The sequence below is a fragment of the Plectrocnemia conspersa genome, unplaced genomic scaffold (genome assembly GCF_051122295.1).
Source record: "Plectrocnemia conspersa isolate PC_06_02 unplaced genomic scaffold, ASM5112229v1 ptg000014l, whole genome shotgun sequence".
NCBI classification, from domain to species: domain Eukaryota; kingdom Metazoa; phylum Arthropoda; class Insecta; order Trichoptera; family Polycentropodidae; genus Plectrocnemia; species Plectrocnemia conspersa.
In genome coordinates this window covers 22,048,809-22,069,755 of record NW_028277178.1, presented here as the reverse complement: position 1 = coordinate 22,069,755, position 20,947 = coordinate 22,048,809, and the positions used below count along the sequence as shown (strand labels likewise).

The window sequence follows — 20,947 nt, the reverse complement described above, 5'->3', positions numbered from 1 at the left end:
CTGTCTCTCAAGTAGCGATATTTGAAAATGAATCAATAAAACACGCGCATATAATCACTAACACAACTAACCTAGAAACCATCACAATGCAAATTAAAATAAAATAATCTATTTTTTCCAACAAACAAAAATGGTAGAACTTTACGCGAATTAAAATTTAAAGATAATATAAAAATAGAAGCTCCAAATATACCTACGCATTATTCAACGAGTGGTGGATCAGATATATTAGATATTGTTATATCAAAAAAATTACCAAGTGCAAACACCATTGTTCATACTACTATCTCGTAATATTTATTCGATCGCTATCGACAAGTTAACTGTCCTCGTGAGAAAATGTTTACGATAAAAAAATTCTAACTAAAAAAAACTAAGTAATGAAAGATATGGAAAGTGTAAACACTGTCATATCTGAAATATAATAAATATATAAATATTAGATTGTTAAAAATACACTTGAACTTCCCAATTTATTTTTTATAATCTTGTAGAGTAGATATTTTAGAGCCTAATGATAACATTAAATATTATATGTAATGTTTTATAAAACGTTTGTGTTATACAGAATAAAAATACTTGTATCGTATCAAAACATGTTTATTTGGTTATATAAAAACACAAAATGGTAAAAAAATACAATGTCAGGACTAATCTTAAATTTTACAAGTGTTCGTTAATAAGTACGTACGAAAGGGGAGAATTCTCTTTCAGTATGTCATCCTTCAGTTTTGAATAAGTACTATGCATACAAAACCACAAATAGACGAAAAAACCTTAACAAAAAAACATTAGGTTAGAATAATATTATTGTTTACAGTAAAAACTAAATGTAGATATGTATACCAGTGATAGGAAAACCAATCGGAAATAATATGGCAGCACCATGCCAAATTTTCATACATAGAAAAACAAGCGTTCCTATAATTACTGCACCAAAAGAACCAAAAGAAGACATGGCGCTGACCACCAACCACGGAAGAAGAAGTAAAGGCTTTCTCTGTAAACATAACAAATTATTTTCCGCGGTGTTTTTTAGCAGTTCAGATAGCAAAAGCTACTCACTTCGACAGTTCCGTATATCACCGTTCCATAAATGATGATCCCCAGAAGTGATGTTATTATCCCCGAAGTTGTCAGAGCATAGTATAATTGATCTATAAATAAATTTTACACGATTTTATTATTTATGTTTGAATATCAAATTAATGTGTACAAGAAACTTACCAGTGACTAACGAATCATGTAATGAAACGTAGGCAATGATAGCACCTACGAAGGCAGATATATTTGCTACCTACAAATAATGAATTGTTGACAATTATTAAATAAAATAGCTTAGTCAGTTGATGCAGATTTATCCCGTTGTAATGCATTGGGCGTACGCCTGGCAGGTTACAACGTAAGATTTAATAAAAATAAATATATAAATATATAAATAAATAAATATAAATAAATATAAATATAATATTTGAAATCTCGGGATTCATCTCGATTTTCGCTTACTTTATTTTTAAATTTCGGCTACGATTCTCCAGCCATGGTCACGAAATATCCGTAACATTTTACGGATATGAGTTACGGATAATTCGTGATTAAATAATTAAATATTCTTAATTAAATAATAAAAAATACACACCAGTCCTAACCAGCCGATGATAACCGCGCCGGTTTCCAGATTGCAGCAACAGCAGAATTTATTGAAAACAGGCATCTTGAAGCTATGATAAATATTAGTTAGTTAGTTAGTGCTTTAACAAATAAAGAATTTTGAAAACAAAATTCATTAACATGGTTATTATTTATACATAATAAATTATTGCTACCTGGAGACGGACGCGCGCAACGTGCGACCCGACTGAGCGCCGACTGATGACTGCGGTTAGCGATGACGTTTTCTGTCCTGCAACACTTTTGAGTGGCTCTCAATCTGTGGGGTGCATTTTATTATTATAATTTAATATAGATTAGTTACCCGTCTTCGGCTAAGGTACATTCAAACTTGTTATTTATTCATTATATGTAATTGTATTCATCTTGTAATTAAAAAAAATTACTTGACTATATATTATACAATATGCTTCCTCTCTTGTCTTTGCATATTGCGGTAACACGTAATCGGTCATCACTGTTCAGTTTCTTTAGAGATTTCATTGGTATATATTGCAGTAACACTTAATCTGTAGGTAGTAAGTCGCTGTTCAGCTCAACTTTCAACTAAGAATTGAAAATTAAAATAACACATTTGCCTAAGAAATGACAGCCAAAATAACATGTGCAAATGCCACATCGCTACTGTTCGCCGTTTGGTAAGAATTCTTGGGACAGACAGACAGACAAATATATTATCTGTTTTACAGTATAGATTTATTATTGAATATTTACCTTATTTTACTATTATTAATTTAATTCCAGTTACTTTATCGAATTTTTGGGTCAATTTAAAAATATCCTTCTTGTAGACATCTATAATTTTTATTACTAAAAAAAGCTTACTTTTAAAACTATTGTTATTACTAGATAAGAGATGCTTAATTTTGCATTTTCATCTAAACTAAACCAATCTATATATTATAATAAATTAAATTAAGACTTCAGAATATTAACATTTTTTTAAATAAATTTAAAGATAACTTGTTATTGACTGGTTGAAGATAATGATTAGTCTTAATTTTGAAATATACCATAAAACAGTAAAGGTCAGCCTCTTTATAAATTGACTTGATGTAGTATGTAATAAAAAAAATAGCCGTTTATAAAGGGTGTTTTGAAATTAACGCAAGATTTGAATTTGCCGTCATTTGTGCAGTAAATGTTGGCAACCCTGAAAAAAAATGTGACAGCTGCGAGCTTAGGGTTAGTAAAAATGGAGCATTACACGATACAACAACATGATTGAATAATATCTCAAAAATAATGAAAGTTTGGCAGCCGCAATTCCAAAATTTAATACAAAGTATGGTAGGAATAGTGTTTTAAGTTCGTCAACTGCAAAGAGAATAATTGAAAAATTCAGAGAGACTGGATAAGTTGGAGACACTTAACACAATGGTCGGCAAAAAACAAACCGTTCAAATGTCAATATCGAAGCAGTGCGTGAGAGTGTTGGTGAAAATCCCGGAACATCAATTCGGCGTGGTGGACAAGAATTGTAAATTTTAAGAAGCTCTTTACAGCGTATACTCACAAAAGATTTGTGTCTCCATGCTTACAAAATTCAATTAACACAACAACTGACCATGCACAGCGGAGAGAGCTCGTTGAATTTAATTTCGTTCGCTAATTTTGGGACACACTATTTATGTTTAACTATCACGATAGACCAGTGATATAGTCGATGACTAATACCTTGGAGTGAATTTTTAATTTGTTTCAAAACTATTTTTATTTTACACTGACACAGTTGCAGTCACTTGCAGGCGCATACCAATGAGCACCGATCATCAACCAGTAGATTTTTTTCTGTAATTTATCAAGAATATTGATATTGGATATTAATGTCACACCCTAAGTCAGAGCTCCATACGACCAAGTCGGTTGTATGATAAAGTTATTTAATAATATTTTATTTTCCAATAATATGTATGAATTAATTCCTGTAAGCCAGTACAGTCAGTGAAGTTAAAGTCCCAGATGTTTCCTTTTGTTCCAAATTTGAGTTTCAGTCTTCTGTAGAGATGAATTTTAAAATATTTGGCGTAGTTCCCGTGTGGTATCCTTTTCCCGTTAAGGAATACCAGAGAACAAGTATTCAGCGTAAATGTAACATCGATTGATTAAGTTTCATTGGCTCTGATTCGTCATTTAGAGAGTTTAGACTTTTAAAAGACGATCTTGTAATCCCTGCAAAAATATTTTTGGGTCAGTATCAGATGGCATTATTACAATGTCACTGGCAAAATTTCGTCTGAGAAACATCTATCGTGTTTAACAAATACAACATCGGTACAAAAACGCTGCCTTGAGGCACACCCGATGATATTTGGTACTGATTTGTGTATACTTCTCCGATGTTTATTTGAAAGTCTCAATCTTTTAGGTTAGCTTATATTGTGTGCAAGCAGTCTCATAATTTTGAATATAGTCCAACACTTTATCAAAAACCTGGTTTTTATATAAGAATACGATGAATATTTAGTCTTTATTGATTTATTGTGATAACATATGCACTTGCTTTATTGTAGAATATTAATTTCTAAAGCGAAATTTATGATTTAGTTTTTTAAGTATTTTTGACATAGGAGGCCATTTCTTCTGCTTCTTTTCCTGTTTTTAGCAGTGAGTTTCAGTACAGTTCATTACTGAGTAGAATTGGATATTCATTAATCTGATGACTTTTACCAGGAATAAATATATATAAAAAAAATATTTATAATTTTTGCGATTCGGCATTTTTTTATTATATCAGTATATTATAAAAAAGTATTATGCCCTTAGCACCTAAGCACAATTCTATTCCCAAATGGGTAACAGATGATTTAATCAGCAATATGTTAATTAAAAATATAACAACCACAACGTTTGGGAATCACTGGTCTAGACCTTCGCAAATCGATGACGCAATCTGTGTCGTTTCAAGATGCAACGAGTAGTGCACAACTTACAGAAATACATCGACGCATATGAATGAAAATTACTTATAATACTTTCCTGTTCCTTCTATGCATATACGTACAATGAAAATCTAATCATACATTCTATGAAATCTAACATCTTCAAAAAACAAGTAATTATAATGAAAAAAAAATATTTATATAGTATTTTTTCTCGAATAAACTGAAAACAACAGGTAATGGAGGAAGCGAATTAAAATAAAATAGTTTCTTGTACTTCGCCAAAATACACATTTTGAGAATTACAACAATAATATTATATTAAACAACAAAATATTATCATTAAAACGCGTGTGGTCTGCTGTAAATAAATATTGCATTATTTGCGCTTCGTGTTGTGCGGTCATATTTGCAGTTCGACGGAAGAGTTTGCGATAAGCAATTGTTCCAATTCAATTTATGTATGTACAAGCTTCTAATTTTTAAATGTCCTTGATATTGCTTTCTATAAATAGAACCAAAAAAAAAAGGGTCGCGCGCACGTGTTGAGATGTAGACTTGATATGCTTGAGTTGCACTTGGGTCGACGAAAACAATGCACCTTTCCCAGAATTGACGCAATAACATTCCATTTTACAATTTTACAATACCCGTATTTTTTAAAAGAGAATAATTATTAATTCAAAATCGTGTAAAAAATGCATCGAAGTTGATAAAATAATCAAAATACGTATAAGAACCGCCATGTTAATCTTCAATTGGCCATAGCCGTATATATAATACATAAAGTTATTATTAATTATATTTTTATATTGTAATGCTTACCCATCGATTGTAATATGACGATTGCGCGAATCAAAAAGGTTCTTATCCTCTGATATATAATACATATGCATGTCACAAATATAGCATCCACTCGAAAGCTGTTATTATTTGTCATGGGCGAGCAAGCAATTTCACGAGTTCTCCGTTTGAACCATGCGGCAAAGTTTGCGACATATGTGCCTGTCGCAAATTACGTTCTCGCGTGATCATTTTCGACAGTCGACACAATTGGGAACCACTATTGCTGCATTGCAAGTGCAATCTATTCGTGGATAACCTGCGTCTGTTGGTCCATGTACATCTGCACATAGTCAACAATCGCTACCGTGGCCTCTCAGTTCTACCCTGTCGTCGGCGTAATGACCAGTGCCGCATTCGCTAGACAATGACATGCCACTATTTGTCAGCTGCTTGCGTATGCACGTTGGACACACATGGACCAAAAAGCATAAGGATGACCGTGGTTATGTTTCGCAACGTATTACGTTGCATTCGGTTCATCTGTCTTGGCTTTGTCCTTTGATTAATGGTGATGTCATATGAAATAAATTAGGATTTGAAAAAAAACAATAAAATTATCTCGACGATTTTAACATAATTTTATAAACAAAAACAAAGAACAAAATATGTATTTATGCTGTTTTTGCGTATCTGTGTTTCAGCAATAACTGCGTAAAATCATAGCAAATGTAAAAATATCTATTAATTAATTTACTTTAAACATATGGTCCGTATTATCAATCATTATAAATATATTTAATAAATCAATAGTCAATTCTTCTCAAGCCTGCTCATTCGCGTATTTCTATACAAATATAGGTAAAAAAGTTTCTTTTCATGGCTATATCTCTTACATTATTTTACAACGCCAGTTGTTCAAAACAATTGAAACCTCGTAAAGATTAACAAGCATAGAAATGTAACATGTTATTGTATTTTACGCTTAGCATTTGCCGCCGTAAACAATAGAACCCTTACGTAAACAATCAAAGTTTATATTCAATGTAAGTAAAATATTTCTTAATATTGAAAATTGTATTAAAAACTATTATGTGATTATTAGCTCCAATAACGTTATTTACTTTTAAATAATCAGTGCATGTGTCATATGCTTGAAACAAAATAAATAACATATCAAATTTAACGTATCAGCTTGCAATTTTCCTTTGTAAAATATACAAAGCAAAGTGTCTTCTTACATGAATGATGTGTTATCATTTTAAATGCTTAATTATAAATGCACGTAACACAGAATAAAAATATTTTCAATTATTACTGCTCTCTTGATTTTTTCAGTTACATAATACACAATTGTTACTTTTGTCTATTAACAAAGCAAATACAACTTTATGTTCTGTGTTTCTTGTTCCCTTTTAAGAATTTCTTCATAGTGCATTTTTAACCCTTTGCAGTACAATATTTTATCTTATTAAATCCACTGCGGTCTTTTATTTAATCAAAACTATTAGGTGTCTTACCTTTTATTTATATATTACCAATTTAAGGTATATCCTGTACCCGTTCCAGATATTCCCGGGATCCCGAACGATTTTCAATACCTGATGAGTCCCGGGATTATAAAACATAATTCCGAAATTTTTGGGATTGATTGATTTATCTAGCACAATCGAATTATTATTTCGTGTACATACTTGCGCGAGTTGCACGTGTCTTCTGTGGAACACCGGATGCTCGCGGGTAATAAATTATTTACTGCGTTACGCATTGATGACAACATGGAATATAAAAAATCATTTTACAATATTTAAATAAATTCGAGGGCGAAAAATATAAAATAGCAAAACTAGAGCTTATTTAAGGTGATTAATAATGTTTTAATGAATGTTAAACACATAAAATTTTAAAATTAATAACAACATCCTGGATCGTAATGGATTTGTCATCAATAAAAATGTTATTTATTACCTTTAATGAGTCCTCATTTTACAACAATAACAAACTGTAATTAAACAAATGACAAATCAACAAAAAATTGCTTCTGTTAAGTAGTATATAACCAAGAATATTTTTTAATTTAAATTAGTTATTAGATCGCATTCAAACGAGACCCATACCTTCGTACATTATATTTCAATCAAATATTTTCGCCCTTCAATAATGGATAAACAACCGAATTATAATATTCATAAAAAGATGGTGATATTAATTCGATATGGAAATACTTTTTATTATCAACGGATAGCTACAGCTAAATGTAAAGAGTGCAGTGTGGTTTTAAAAACTGGCGGAGAATCTACCAAGGGACTGCATACACATCTGCTTTCAATACACAAAATGAAAATTCATGAGCCATCTTCTATCATATGAATTTTAATGAGATCGAATTATTAAAAAAAGCACATTGTAAAAAATATTTGCCTGAAAGCTGCGTAGACAATCATAAATTCAAAAGCACCATTACTCAAAAATACCGAAAAAGTGGCAATACAATAAAAAAAGGGGTTCAGTAATAAATTTCAAGTAAATAAGAAAAAAGAAACATTTAAAGAGATAAGAAAACTGATTCATTCGATAAGAATCCTACGATTTTGATTAAGTAAAATATTTAAAAAATAATTCTTAGGCGTTTAGAATAAATTTATAAACGAACAATTTGGATTTCGCGAGAATCACTTAATAACATATAAACTTAGTTTGACGAAACATATATTCGCTGATCTTAAAATGCCTATATTTATTTTTGAACTATGTTTATTCTTATAATTTCTCACCCACTAAATAAACAAGCAACATGTTAAAAATAAGTTACATATTTTAACATAAAGTTTTCGTTTAGATAAAAATAAAATAGTTTTAATCCTGATTTATTAGACCAAATGTATTTTTTATCAAAAATCTGTTATTTAATGTTGATTTTTCTTATCCAAATATTATATAACACATTATTTTTATATATTGTTTGCAATAAAGGTATTATTGATTGATTACTGATTTATGTTTTACCGCCACTATCATAACATAATTAACCCCAGTGCCAATCAGCTGAAAGCGAATTTCTTGTAGCTATGATGTTATTGATTCTATTGTTTCAAGGTTAGATTGATATTATTGAGGGTTATATTGATTTCCCTCTCGTATATACCCACATTATTATACAAACTCAATTAGTGAAATTTAAATATTTAAAATTTGTAGAAAGCTAAACTAAATATGAATCATATTTATTCCAGATTTTAGTTTCTGTGTGTATAGCATTGAATAAAAAAATTGAAGAATTAATTTAAATTTTTTTGAGAATGATTAACAACTGTGTAACGTAAGAACAAATTTTTCACAGTTTTGGACTTTTCGCCTGGAATAATAAAAAATTGCATAATTAAAAATACCATACACTTTAAGATTATGCCTTGTTCATGACGTCTCTCTTAGAGAGTACGTATATTTTTACTTGTATGAAACATACAAAAAGTAAAATTAAAACAATTTTTTTTAGACGAGCTTTTTAAAAATACTCTTTGCATTGCTACTTTTATTATTAAATCAGTTAATAATGTACTAATATTCAAATACATGTTATGTTATTATCTTTTCTGTAAAAAGTAAAATTGTAATCGATCCAATGGTAATGTGGATTAAACTGTACGAAATAAATATTAATTTTGATATGCGGTCCTTGACAATTTTTTGTCGGGTAATGCGGTACAGCATATCCAAAAGGTTGGAGACTTCTGGCACATTTATTAACACTATAATAAATAAATAACACAAAACCAGTATTTGCGAATCTATTTTTGTGAAATTGAGACCTTTGTAAAAAAAATCGATGAATCAAATATTAAATATTTGTCCCTCTTCTTCGTAAACATCTTGAATATCGATAACACATGTTGAAGGTTTTAGCTGGAAGTCGTAAAAATGTTGACGAATATGGGAATTATATAAACCACATTGGAAACAGAATATAACAAAAAACACGTTGGCTTAATATAAATAAAATTACTGAAAACAATTTATATTTAATGTCTAAATTAAAATTTGATTTTGAAGTGTAGAATCAATCTCAATTAAACCACATCGTTTTTCTTTGCTGACACCTATTTATGTTCCAATAAAATCTCAATCAGAATATACACATTATATTTAAATTAAAGTGATTGAAAAATCGTTTGCAGGAATCAACAAATTAGCTTAAATTTAAATGTATTGTTAAACTCTACATAGATAAACTAAGGTCTCACTTTATTTTCAAAGCTCTAATACAATGTTTAATGGAAACAAAGTAACAATTAACAAAACTATTATAATAACATCACTTTTGTATCATTTTATGGTCTAAAAATATATTTAAAATTACCTAATAAAAAGCTTGCAAAATACTAGAATTGCGTTAATTTTTTTTTTCGCTATTTAATCTTATACTGGGGCTCTAAAATAAATACCGTTATCAAACACATAAATTAAATATCAAACACTTACTGGATATATAATTACTAATTAATAAAGTTAAAACTAATAAATAAATAAACTTATTTATTAAAATTAACAAATATATAACCAGGTATAAAATAGGTTTCGCAAAAGAACTAGAAAAAAATAACAAAGATAACAATACAGTCAAATACTAATATATATTCTTAAGGCTTGGAGTCTTTGTATAAGCGAACGCTAGTTTTTTTTTTGGATTAATGAGAAAAAATGCTGTTGTCTATTGCTATTATGAAATACTGGCCCTTTTATTGTTTATTCCTTTCTTTTTATAGTTAAAATAAAAGAAATGCATACCTGATATTTCTTAGGTAATTGCGTAAACTAAAATTACGTGAGTAATTGTTTTTAATGATGTAAAATGCTTTTATTATTGCAAGTTTGCGTTCTATTAGAATAATTAAATTGCGTGCCTGAACAAATCGAGCACCTGCAATTTCTAACGGTTTAGGTGATATTTATAATATTATTATAATAATCATAATGTTATTAAATAAAAACACTTACATAGATATTCATATACACATTTATAACAACAGTATAAAAAAGTATTATATTTATAAATATAAATATTGTATTATGAAAACAATTAATGTATCAACATAATTACGTTAAATTAAACTAAAGTATAAATTTTCTTTAAAAATTATATATAATATTACTATATACATAAAATCGGAATTTTATGTTTTAAAATAATGTCTGAAAATTATCTTATTTTTTTATTCGAGTTAAACAATTAAACTTATGTGGGTTTAAAACATACACCAGTTTAACTATTATGTTGATCTCGCTGAAATTTTTAACTTTAATTAATTAGTCCCAAAATCCGCCTCACTGGCCTCCAAAATTTGGGACTCTTCCAAAGCGAATCTACTTTGAATATTTTTTAGCATAATATTCAACACAAGTCTTTTTGAGCTATATAAAAGCTTAAAATAATATTATAATTACATAGTTTTTAAATGTAAATTCGAGATTCTTATATAAAGTTTTAGTTAAAAATATATAATAACTTATATACTAATGTCAGTTATATAATATTTAAACGGCTTTATAAATCTGGATATCCTTCCTCTGCTTGTAAAGCGTTATGTTGATACTGCATTGCTTTACTAGTTGATTCTTCACATTGTATTTCTTCGTACGATTTCAATAAACAGAAACAGAAGTAAATATGAACGGCTGGGGAAAGTAATAAAGTTTTATAAATATAAAAGCGTTCAAGTTGTAAACATACTCAGTAAATCGAAGTAAACCAATATTATACATACTTTCAAAGAGAAATACGAGGAAAAACGATAAAATTCCATATCCGTAGTTGCTGGGAGCGAACATTGATTTTATGAAAATAATAGTGAGTATTAAAATAACCATCAGAAGCAACAGATAAGAAATCAACCAAGGGATTATTAAAAATATTTTTTTCTAAAAAAAGAATGCGTATTAAAAAAATATTAAACTCAATCGATAATGATTTCCGTACATACCTTTTTAATACCGATTATCAAAATAATATTTATCAATGCATAAAATATTAATGCTCCAAGTATTATGTCCAATATTGCATGCACAACTATAAATAATATAACAATAAAAAAATAATTTAAGAAGCAATAAAGCTTCTAGCGTATTAATATTAGAGTAACTTACGTATATCTTTTTCATGGTTCAATTGTAATAATTCTTCTGAAAAAACTCGAAATATGGAAATTGTCACTAATGAAATACCGACACATATCTAAAAGTTATATACAATATGTTAAGATTACAAAGTTTATGTATTTTTTAAGCAACGCGATTGTTTTAAGATAATTACCAATTCAAACCAACCGACCATTTCCACGCCAGTTTGATATTTACATAAATGACAACACTTTTTATCTCGATTCATTTTTGCACTCTTTTATGATTATAAAAATCAACTGTTTTTATTAAATATAGTCTTGTATAAAAGTGGACTTCACTCTTTGACTAATCCATAGCTACTGGTGGCACAACACCGATTTAAATATAAAAATTCTAAATATACGTCGTCAGATATATAACAGAATGTTAAAATTTATATTTAAGCTAGTTAAATTTGTGTTTAAAAATAAAATATAATATGATAAATAACACGAGCGTATCTTTTATATTCACAAAACTTAAGATGATCTTAAAAATGAGGCAATAATGTGCCAGAACACAGATCCCAAAATTAAGTACTGTTTCTCCAATATTACAGTAATAAAATTATTTTAATTGAAATTTAATTTATTTAGATTTTAATATATTTGTGAATAAATTAACATTAATATGTAAATAAATTAACATTGTACCCCTCATTTAAATATTCTATTTTATTATTGTTAATAAAGCAGTATTTAAAGTTGTGTATACATATGTAAATGTATATTAGATTCTATATTTATATTTATAGTGTAAATTTTCAGTGCTGAAAATGTATTTCTATCATCTTCTACATATGAAATCTGCAATAATAATTTTTTTTTTAAGATTTATATCAAAATAATTACCTCATTAATATAGTTTCACTAAATACTATATAAAAATACAACACTATACATTTTATACAATACTCACAAATTTTAAGATACATTATTTTTTTACTTTATGTATTATCCTTATTAATATTAATTCCATACATATTATTATAAATTTAAAAGTAAAATAATGTTATTAAGAAACATTGAATTTATCTGATTACAAAACTCCTTGAGATGAATATATTAATAAAATTTAAAAAATGATTATGTAAGTATATTTCTGAATATGTTTAGAAGTATTTGCGGATCAATTCATATTATATTATTTTATCCCTTTGCACTCGGGAGTAATTTTGTACATGGTAGATAATCTACTTAGAATAAAATGAAAACGGGCGTTTCTTATTATAGGGTAATATTTTGTAGTTTTATTATGTACCGTTGGTTGACGATAAGTGGCAAGAAACTATTATATTTGGGTGACCACTTCTTTTAAAATATTTATGGTTCAACAAAATATTTAAACCCAATGTCCAAAAATATATAGGAGGCGCCTTTATTCAGACCAAGTGTCGAATTAAGATAGATAGAAATCTTATTTTTAATTAATTTTACTAAAATTATTTTATGAACAGAATTAAAAAAACAATATATTTGTTATAAGATTTAAATTGTATTTCTCACCATATATATATTTGTTTAAATACTTCTTACAATAAAAATGTAAAATGATCTAAGACAGTATACTAGAGTACGCTCGAGATAAGGATTCCGGTTTGTTATTGTGTACGTGAACTGTGTGGCTCCAAACAATTTCGCTCAGAATATTTTATTTTTTTATTTTAAAAGAAACTATATGTATATTTAACATACATATATCTGAGCTAAGTTAGAAATTTCAACGGACAATTAATAATATATTATATAATCGAAGAAACCAGACATTGATGTCATTAATTAAATATTTGCAAACTTCAAAATCTTTCACTAGTCAAAAAAATAATGAAGTCTTTAGCTATTATTCAAAAGCAAAAAGATATAAAATGGGGGAAGAAATTATTCGCAGATTGTTTAATGGCTCGACGATTCTATTAAATCATTAGAATCCATTGAATAAATTAAAAAAATATCATTAACCCGCCGTTGGTCGCGCGAGTGTTGCATACGCCGTTGGTCGCGCCTGAGCGAATAGCCGCCTCTCAGTTTTTTCTGTTTTCAAGTTTAAATATTGCATATTTATTTATTTTTTTATTTTTGGTTTATTTTAGTGTTGTATATATAAAATAAATAAATTCTTTAAAACTTTTATTTGTATAACGAAAGCAGAAAAATAAAATAATAAATATTTTAAAAGTAAAATATAATTTTTTTAGATATATGCCTAAAACTTTAAAAATAACATGAAAAAATATATATTATTTTTAATCTTGATTACTTGAATACTTAGTTATGCAATCTGGACATAATGCCGATGAATGTTCTTTGCATATTGGGCTATAGCACATGTGGCATTTGATGGTGATTTTGCGATTTTTTCCTAGGGCAAAAATTACATTTTGGACGATTCTATTCACTTGGTTCTGGGTGATGAATTATCGTAGTGTCAGGTTTCTCTCCTAAATACTGATATATTTTTATTTGCAAATTTTGCGATAAATTTGTTTAATTTTTTTAATTATCTAAAGAATCGAAAAAAAAATTCAAAAAAGTTTGTTTATACTATGTATCAAAAGAGTTAAATAAAATATATTCATAAAATAAATGAAAAACATAATAATAACAACAAAAAAGTAAATAATAATAAAAAGAAACTACCAAAAAATAAAATTTCCAGCACGAATCTAACCCCGCGTAAATAACGTTCTCTCTCGATCCTTGATATAACACAACTAATACGCAAAACCAAATGTATATCAAATTAGTAAACACGTGTTTGAGCCTGCAATATTGAAGAAAACATAATTCTTGAAAAGTAGAGGGACCCGCAAGTTAATATGTTTTATACAAAAAAAACGGCATCCAAAAAACCGATAGGGTGAGCGCTGCGCCGCCGTGCGACCAACGGCGGGTTAACGCAACGATAAGAATAATAACTTTTTTAAGTCTTACAGAGAATAGTGTAAAAAAACCAACAACGTACGGATTAATGGAAAAATAATTAAAATATTTTAATCCACGGGTAAGAGAACGAATAACTTACAGTGTATATTTGAAGCCTTGATATCAATTAACCCAGATATGCCCAAGAAATTTTGTTCTCTTAAAATTTCATTTATAAATAAAAAACAGTGGCACGAACTTAGTGACCTACCATACAGTGGGCACATCTGGGTTAAACCAATATCAACTCAAAATTATTTAAAATAAATTACTAGAGAAGATCGAACTTCTGTGCCACACTGCACTTTAATGACGAATACCAGCGTTGACGAATCAGCGACTGTCCTTAAAAGAGAAAGCGAGACAACGAAGTACAGGCTACGTCGCTTCTCCCTCTCATATACATGTACACGCACACAATAACAAACCGGCATCCTTATCCCGAGCGTACTCTAGTACCTATCGGTATTTTAAGGGTGTTTTGGATTATAGGTAATAAAACTGATTATACTTTCAAACTTTAGAACCGATTCGTCAAGGATCAGGCGCATAATATATATTAAAGTTTTAACCCAAGTATTTTATATATGGGATGACTTTTTTAATTCATGTATTAAAAACAAATTAAAATAGGATTTAGAGTATAAGTGAAAGTGGGATTGGATCTGAACATTACGTCTATTATTTTAAACTATTTTTTGGCGAATGATTGCAATAATTGTTACGCACGAGTTAGAAGTGCAACGGAACAATGTAATTTCAAATTGCTCGCGCAAGTGTATCGATGTAGCTGGCGTGTAGTTAGCTGAACTATTCATATAAAATTATAATTTACTTAGGTGTAAACTACGTGTTGTGTGCAAACTTGGGTCTAGCTCTTTCTGGGTTCCCTGCGCAAGAGCTTAACGAAAACTTGCCCGGAACTTTCCGTTCATACGCAAAACTAATTTGACATTTCCGAACCGCAAGTTCATTATATGCCATAACAGTTTTACGCTCAAAACGTTCCGTCAGTACTAATGCGCTTGCTGTATTAATTTGAAAGCAAATTAGTTAACTACAACTTGAAAAGAGTAACTGAAAGCCAAGGCTCAGAAGCTTTGTTTTTTATATAATAGAGATTTTTATATACAATATTAACAAAAAAACTGGTAATGCTACTTTAATATGTCACGACAGAAAAAGCACAATTTAAAATTTTAAAGAAATGTATTTTTTATGGTAGTTTGCAAATACGTGTTGAAAATACGAAGAAAGCCCCTACTCTCCTTTGATCCTTTGATCAATCTGGATTATTTGTACGGTTATTTTAAAAGTGATTATACTGGTGAGAGTGAGCAACATAGCTGATGCATTATGTCTTGTGTTTCATTTTGGAAAGGGTAGATTTTTTTTTCATTGCAAATTCACTACTTTTCATTCTCTTTACATTTAAAAAGTTATTTATGTAATATTTAAATAAAATTCTTGAGTTTAGATAATACTTCTACGTCTCTCTAAATGAATGTAAAAAGGGCTGTGTGCGTTGGAAAGTCGTTGTTTTTTAATTTTATTTACTGACATTCAAAGAGAATACCTATGGTTTTAGTAAAACCGAATGTCGTCTGCTTGAAATTTAATTAAAAACTTCCATGTACACGAATACAAGCCTCTGAGAGGATCGTGATTCAGCCGCATTGAATCATGAATCAATCATATTTACGTGCTCTTTTTTTAATATCCAATTCCATTTTACTGGATCAATCCGAAGTCTATATACACTCGGAAAGTCAAACGATTAATTAACAGGATTAATTGAATAAAATATGTTGCAATAACATGTCGAAACTTACATATATCATCGTCGTTAATTAAATATATGATGTATTTTATGTACGAAACTAAGATATCAAACGAGACGGTTGGTTTGCGCAAGCAACCAAGTTAAATTAGACTACTTTTATACGATAACAACTGTTAAGCCTAAGATAGCTGTAAGCAACGCAGCCTGGCACTCAACAACTTAAAAGTTAACTCGGTTCTTTGAGAGATCAAGGATATTTGAAAGCTCTATTTATCCAGCGTATATTTCTCGCTAAAATTTAACGGCGTGTCCCTAAATATTAAATTGCGAAACTACTACATCTATTTTTAATGAGTTTTTCTCTGAGATGTAGTACTAATTTTATTTACATAATTTATATTCTAAAAGCATTTTTTTTTGCTGCATTAATTACAATACTGTGTTATATATTAATATGCATACTATAATCTTAAATAATAATAATTTAAGCAATCTTCAAGTTATTTATTATTTCAATTTCAGTAAATTTTATAATTTACATAATTGAATACTGGCAAAAAAATATACCAAAAATTAAAATAGTAAAGATATTTTACGTATATAAAGATATCTACAATTATATGCTATATTATTGTTATCAAATAATATATATTACATATATTTTTAATTTGGCAAAATCGAGAAAATCGAGCATACAAATATATATTTTTTACTTTGTGTAAAAATGTTAGTTGGTAGTAATAAATTTAGTACACCTCTCTTTCAAAGTTACTAATGAAACAAGCTATTATTTGTATTCGTTGAACAACAGTACGTCTTGGCAGAGAAATATTTCGGAGCCTTTTTTATTTCTGGAACACTATTCCGTATACACTATTTTACAAATTCACCTTCACAAAATCACTCGCTTACAATAAAACTACTGTGTTGAGTTTTTAGCTTGCAGAAAATTTTCTGCTGGGTATTCAAGTTTTTCGTGTTTGTCCAACAATATTTTGGTGACCCGCATGCTTCAAAGTAAAGTGTCTTCTCAAGATAAATTCTTTGTGGACAGTAACCGATTCTTGGGAATAAAACACACAGAAACATTACGTCAAATTATCTTGAAATTGATGACATTCTGCATCTACTTGTTTTTTTGACTTAGCCCGCGACATTTTGCACTGAAGAAATCTTGACCACATATCAACTTGAATATACTTCTTTACGACGCCAACGCAAGTAAGGAACTGACAAATTAACTATCTACATCGATATTATTAACTTGGGTATTATGAAAAAAATACCTCGATAAAACACAGACACGTTCGATGTTTGGAAGTAAATAAACAACTTTTGGTATGATCAAAACTCCACACGTCCGCGGGCAGAGGGTTTCTTATATGTGATCCAAGACATCCTATGGAGGTTCCTTGAGACTGAAGCCCAAGCATCCACGAGGGGAGACCCTCCGTATATACGAAGGGTCTCAATCTGCGCTACTTCGTCATCTTAACACCAACAGCACCTAGACGATAAACATGTACTAAGATAAACATTTTTTGTGTTCAACCAGTGTTTTATTTTTGAGATAAAATTTATAATGTCTATTACTTCAAATTTAAGCCACTAAAATTAAAATTAATTTTAATAAATTTAATTAAAAAGTCAATTTAACTTTGTAATAATAATAAAAGTTCAATGACAAATAATAAAATTCGACAATGCTGCAGTTTTGCACGTGCGTATTTGTGTTCACACGTGGTTCCGCGTGAATTCTATTAACCGGTTCGCTCGAACGATATCTGAACCCATAAAGGGTGCAAGCATTGCATCGAAAGCAAATAGCTTTAGTTCTTTGAAATATGTTAAAGAAAAAGCAGTTTTAAGATTATAAATTAAATTTAATTAACACGTATTTGGTGAATTTTAGGCTATACATATATAGCAAGAATATAGCTAAAGTATGTATACCATTAAAAAGAAGCATTACCAAAATAAAATATAGTATTGTAACAGTGAGATAATTCCTTTATCTGCAAAGCAGTCAAGGTGGAAACAAATAGGTGTTAATTAAATGCTTTAAAATGCCATACTAATTCATTTTTCCGGTTCGCTGTGAATTCTAAAAAAGGCTTTGAACAAAATGGGGAATTCGCGTGGAGGTTTTGTTGCGTGAGCTAGCAACATTATATGTAAATAAAAATGAAAGAGTTGAAACGTAGCCGGTTTGATAACCTATTTATGCCAGTACACGAACGTTTCGGTCTCTAGAAACCATTTCCACGTCCACCACTCGAATCATAAAGCTCTTTATTAATTGTCCACCCGTTTAAGAATGACAGTATTATGGGAGCGTAATACGACTTGACCTTTATGTTGTTATTTATATTTGAATAAAATGTTATATGCAGGTAGCTAGAGCTTTCTATGAGCAGTCAATGCTAATATCGTGAAAAGGATTTAAAAATTGTATAATAAGAGAAGTTCACACCTAAAATTGTTATTAAAAGGCATATTAAGATAATTAAAAGACGCAACAGTGGAAAGAAATATTTTAATATTTAACATTTAGATTTGTATTTGATTAAATTAATCAGCTGAAAGAGCTAGGTTTGGAAATGTAATGAATAGACCAAAACAGAAGTACGATGAAAATTATTTAAATTTTGGATTCACACTTATTGGAAATTTAGATGATTCTTCATTTGGGAGTCAAAATTAAATAACGGTAAAATATATTTTTATGTGTAATAAAAACGATAAAAATTGCGTAATAAAAAGTCTTATACCCGCACTTCACTCTCCGAAAGTTGTCCTAGTGGAAGTTCGACCGAAGTCGGTCAAGGTCGCAGTTTTTCGAATAGCGTTCGCACAGCCGGGAATTTCATACGCGTGCACGCTTCTCAACCTCGCGTATTATAACTACGTGCGTGTTTTAAACACAAAAAAAATTAAAGCCAAATGGAGAAAAAGGAGATGGTGGATGATTGCAATGCACCGGAATAGATCAATGTTAGTAAATAAGACATTTTATGTTGAATCGAGGCTTCACTGTCACTAATAAATAATAAACAGGAAACGTTCAAGTGTGCAACTAATGAATAATTTCTATTATTTTTTAAGGAAAAGTATGGAAAGTCAATTTGCTGAATTGAGATTTTATATACAATATATAGCTTAGGTCTTTCTCTTTATGATACATGCAAAATTGACTGCGGATTTTTGCGGTTTTTAACACATTGCATACCTTAAAAATGTATTATTCTTAAAAATGGGACGGGGCTTAGTCGCGAAAGTTACGACCTAAAAATTTGTTCAGAATCACCAAATATACACATATTTAAAAAAAAAACGATACCGGGTATGATAAAATGCTAGTCAAATACTTTTTCTTAATATAAAACAGCAAATTTGTGACATATACAATTTTTTTTTTTTACGCTACGCGGCTAAATTTTTTTATTACGCTACGCACGGCCGTTAAACACGGAATTCCTCTTCCTCGGGCCTACAATTAAAGAAATGTTAACGTCAAATTTAAAATACAGTTTTGTAATGATTGTAATTTTTTAATAATATGGTTACCGTGGTAAAATCAGTAAACGTCAAATTGTGGATCGCGTACTAATGAAATAAAATAAAAATTTGTTTGGAATGACTAAATATATACATATTTAAAAAAACGATACCGAGTATGATAAAATGCTAGTCAAATACTTTTTCTTAATAAAAAACAGCAAATTTGTGACATATACAATTTTTTTTTTTACGCTACGCGGCGAAATTCGCACGACCGTTCAACACGGAATTCCTATTCCTCGGGCCTACAATTAAAGAAATACTTTAAATAATTGTATTTTTTAGCACTTATAATATTATATATTTGACTAAGAGCACTTATGGAATCAACTAAAGTGGAGAAATAATTTTGGCCGTCCAGATCGGGCAAAAATACTAAACAGTGGCGCGATCGTGAAGACGCCTATATTAAAATTGAATCGTTCTATCTCAGTTTGCGATAAACCATCTCTATCTCTCTCTCTCGTCACGCGAGAGAGCGAAAGGGAAAGTATCTCGCCGCTCGCGCTCGAAGCGTTTTCGGGTATGACTTTCGGAAAGCGAGGGAATTTTCGGAGGCGACGAAGTCGGCCGCCTCGACCCAAATTACCCCCATTTTACCTCCCGTTCGCGGTGACCTCGGAGAACTTACGAGAGATTTTAGCGCGGGGACAACCGAGCTCGACCGAAGTAAGCCCGAATTTTCACATTATATTTCCCGTCCTTGGCCAACTGTCGCCTACTTTCGGAGAGTGAAGTGGAAGCTTTACTAATCTCTCTGGAATTTGCGAATATCCATAAATAAACTTTTATCTGTATTTGAGATTGAATTTGTTTGCATTGAAAAGGAATGAGTTATCTTATGTTTGCATTGCATTATACGTATTTGTATACGACATATAAACAATAATAATCGCTGAGAGTTACAGATATAGTAAGAGAATTTTAATCACGTACGTTGGCGATAATATTTTAACAGCACTAATGGCAAAATAAATATTATCAATAAAAATAGTTAATAATATTCTTAACCAGTATTTAAAAAGCAAGTGTATCAAAATTTAACCGCTAAAAAAATATTTATTAGGTTTGAGCTATATTAGGTAGCATATTATGATTTTTGAAAAAAATCCCCTGTTGGCTACATAATTTACTAATCAACTCAAATATCTTTTAATATAAATTATATGGATATTTTGACGTACATAATT

The 20,947-nt window shown here is 29.5% G+C and overlaps 2 protein-coding genes across 2 annotated transcripts; both read right to left on the bottom strand.

Moving 5' to 3' along the window:
* Positions 1 to 584: 584 nt before the first annotated feature.
* On the bottom strand, positions 585 to 1,900 carry LOC148226517 (uncharacterized). The gene is made up of 6 exons (XM_088203348.1): positions 1,827 to 1,900; positions 1,640 to 1,721; positions 1,228 to 1,297; positions 1,066 to 1,157; positions 847 to 1,000; positions 585 to 776 (listed from the first exon to the last, which is right to left on the bottom strand). The coding sequence occupies exons 2-6, from the start codon at positions 1,712 to 1,714 to the stop codon at positions 664 to 666; spliced, it is 504 nt and encodes a 167-aa protein (XP_088059474.1). The 5' UTR covers positions 1,715 to 1,721; positions 1,827 to 1,900; the 3' UTR covers positions 585 to 663.
* Positions 1,901 to 7,829: 5,929 nt separating this feature from the next.
* LOC148226516 (uncharacterized) lies at positions 7,830 to 11,793 on the bottom strand. The gene is made up of 5 exons (XM_088204023.1): positions 11,644 to 11,793; positions 11,478 to 11,565; positions 11,315 to 11,400; positions 11,099 to 11,252; positions 7,830 to 11,009 (listed from the first exon to the last, which is right to left on the bottom strand). Exons 1-5 carry the CDS (start codon positions 11,716 to 11,718, stop codon positions 10,879 to 10,881), a joined length of 534 nt encoding a protein of 177 aa, XP_088060149.1. The 5' UTR covers positions 11,719 to 11,793; the 3' UTR covers positions 7,830 to 10,878.
* Positions 11,794 to 20,947: the final 9,154 nt, after the last annotated feature.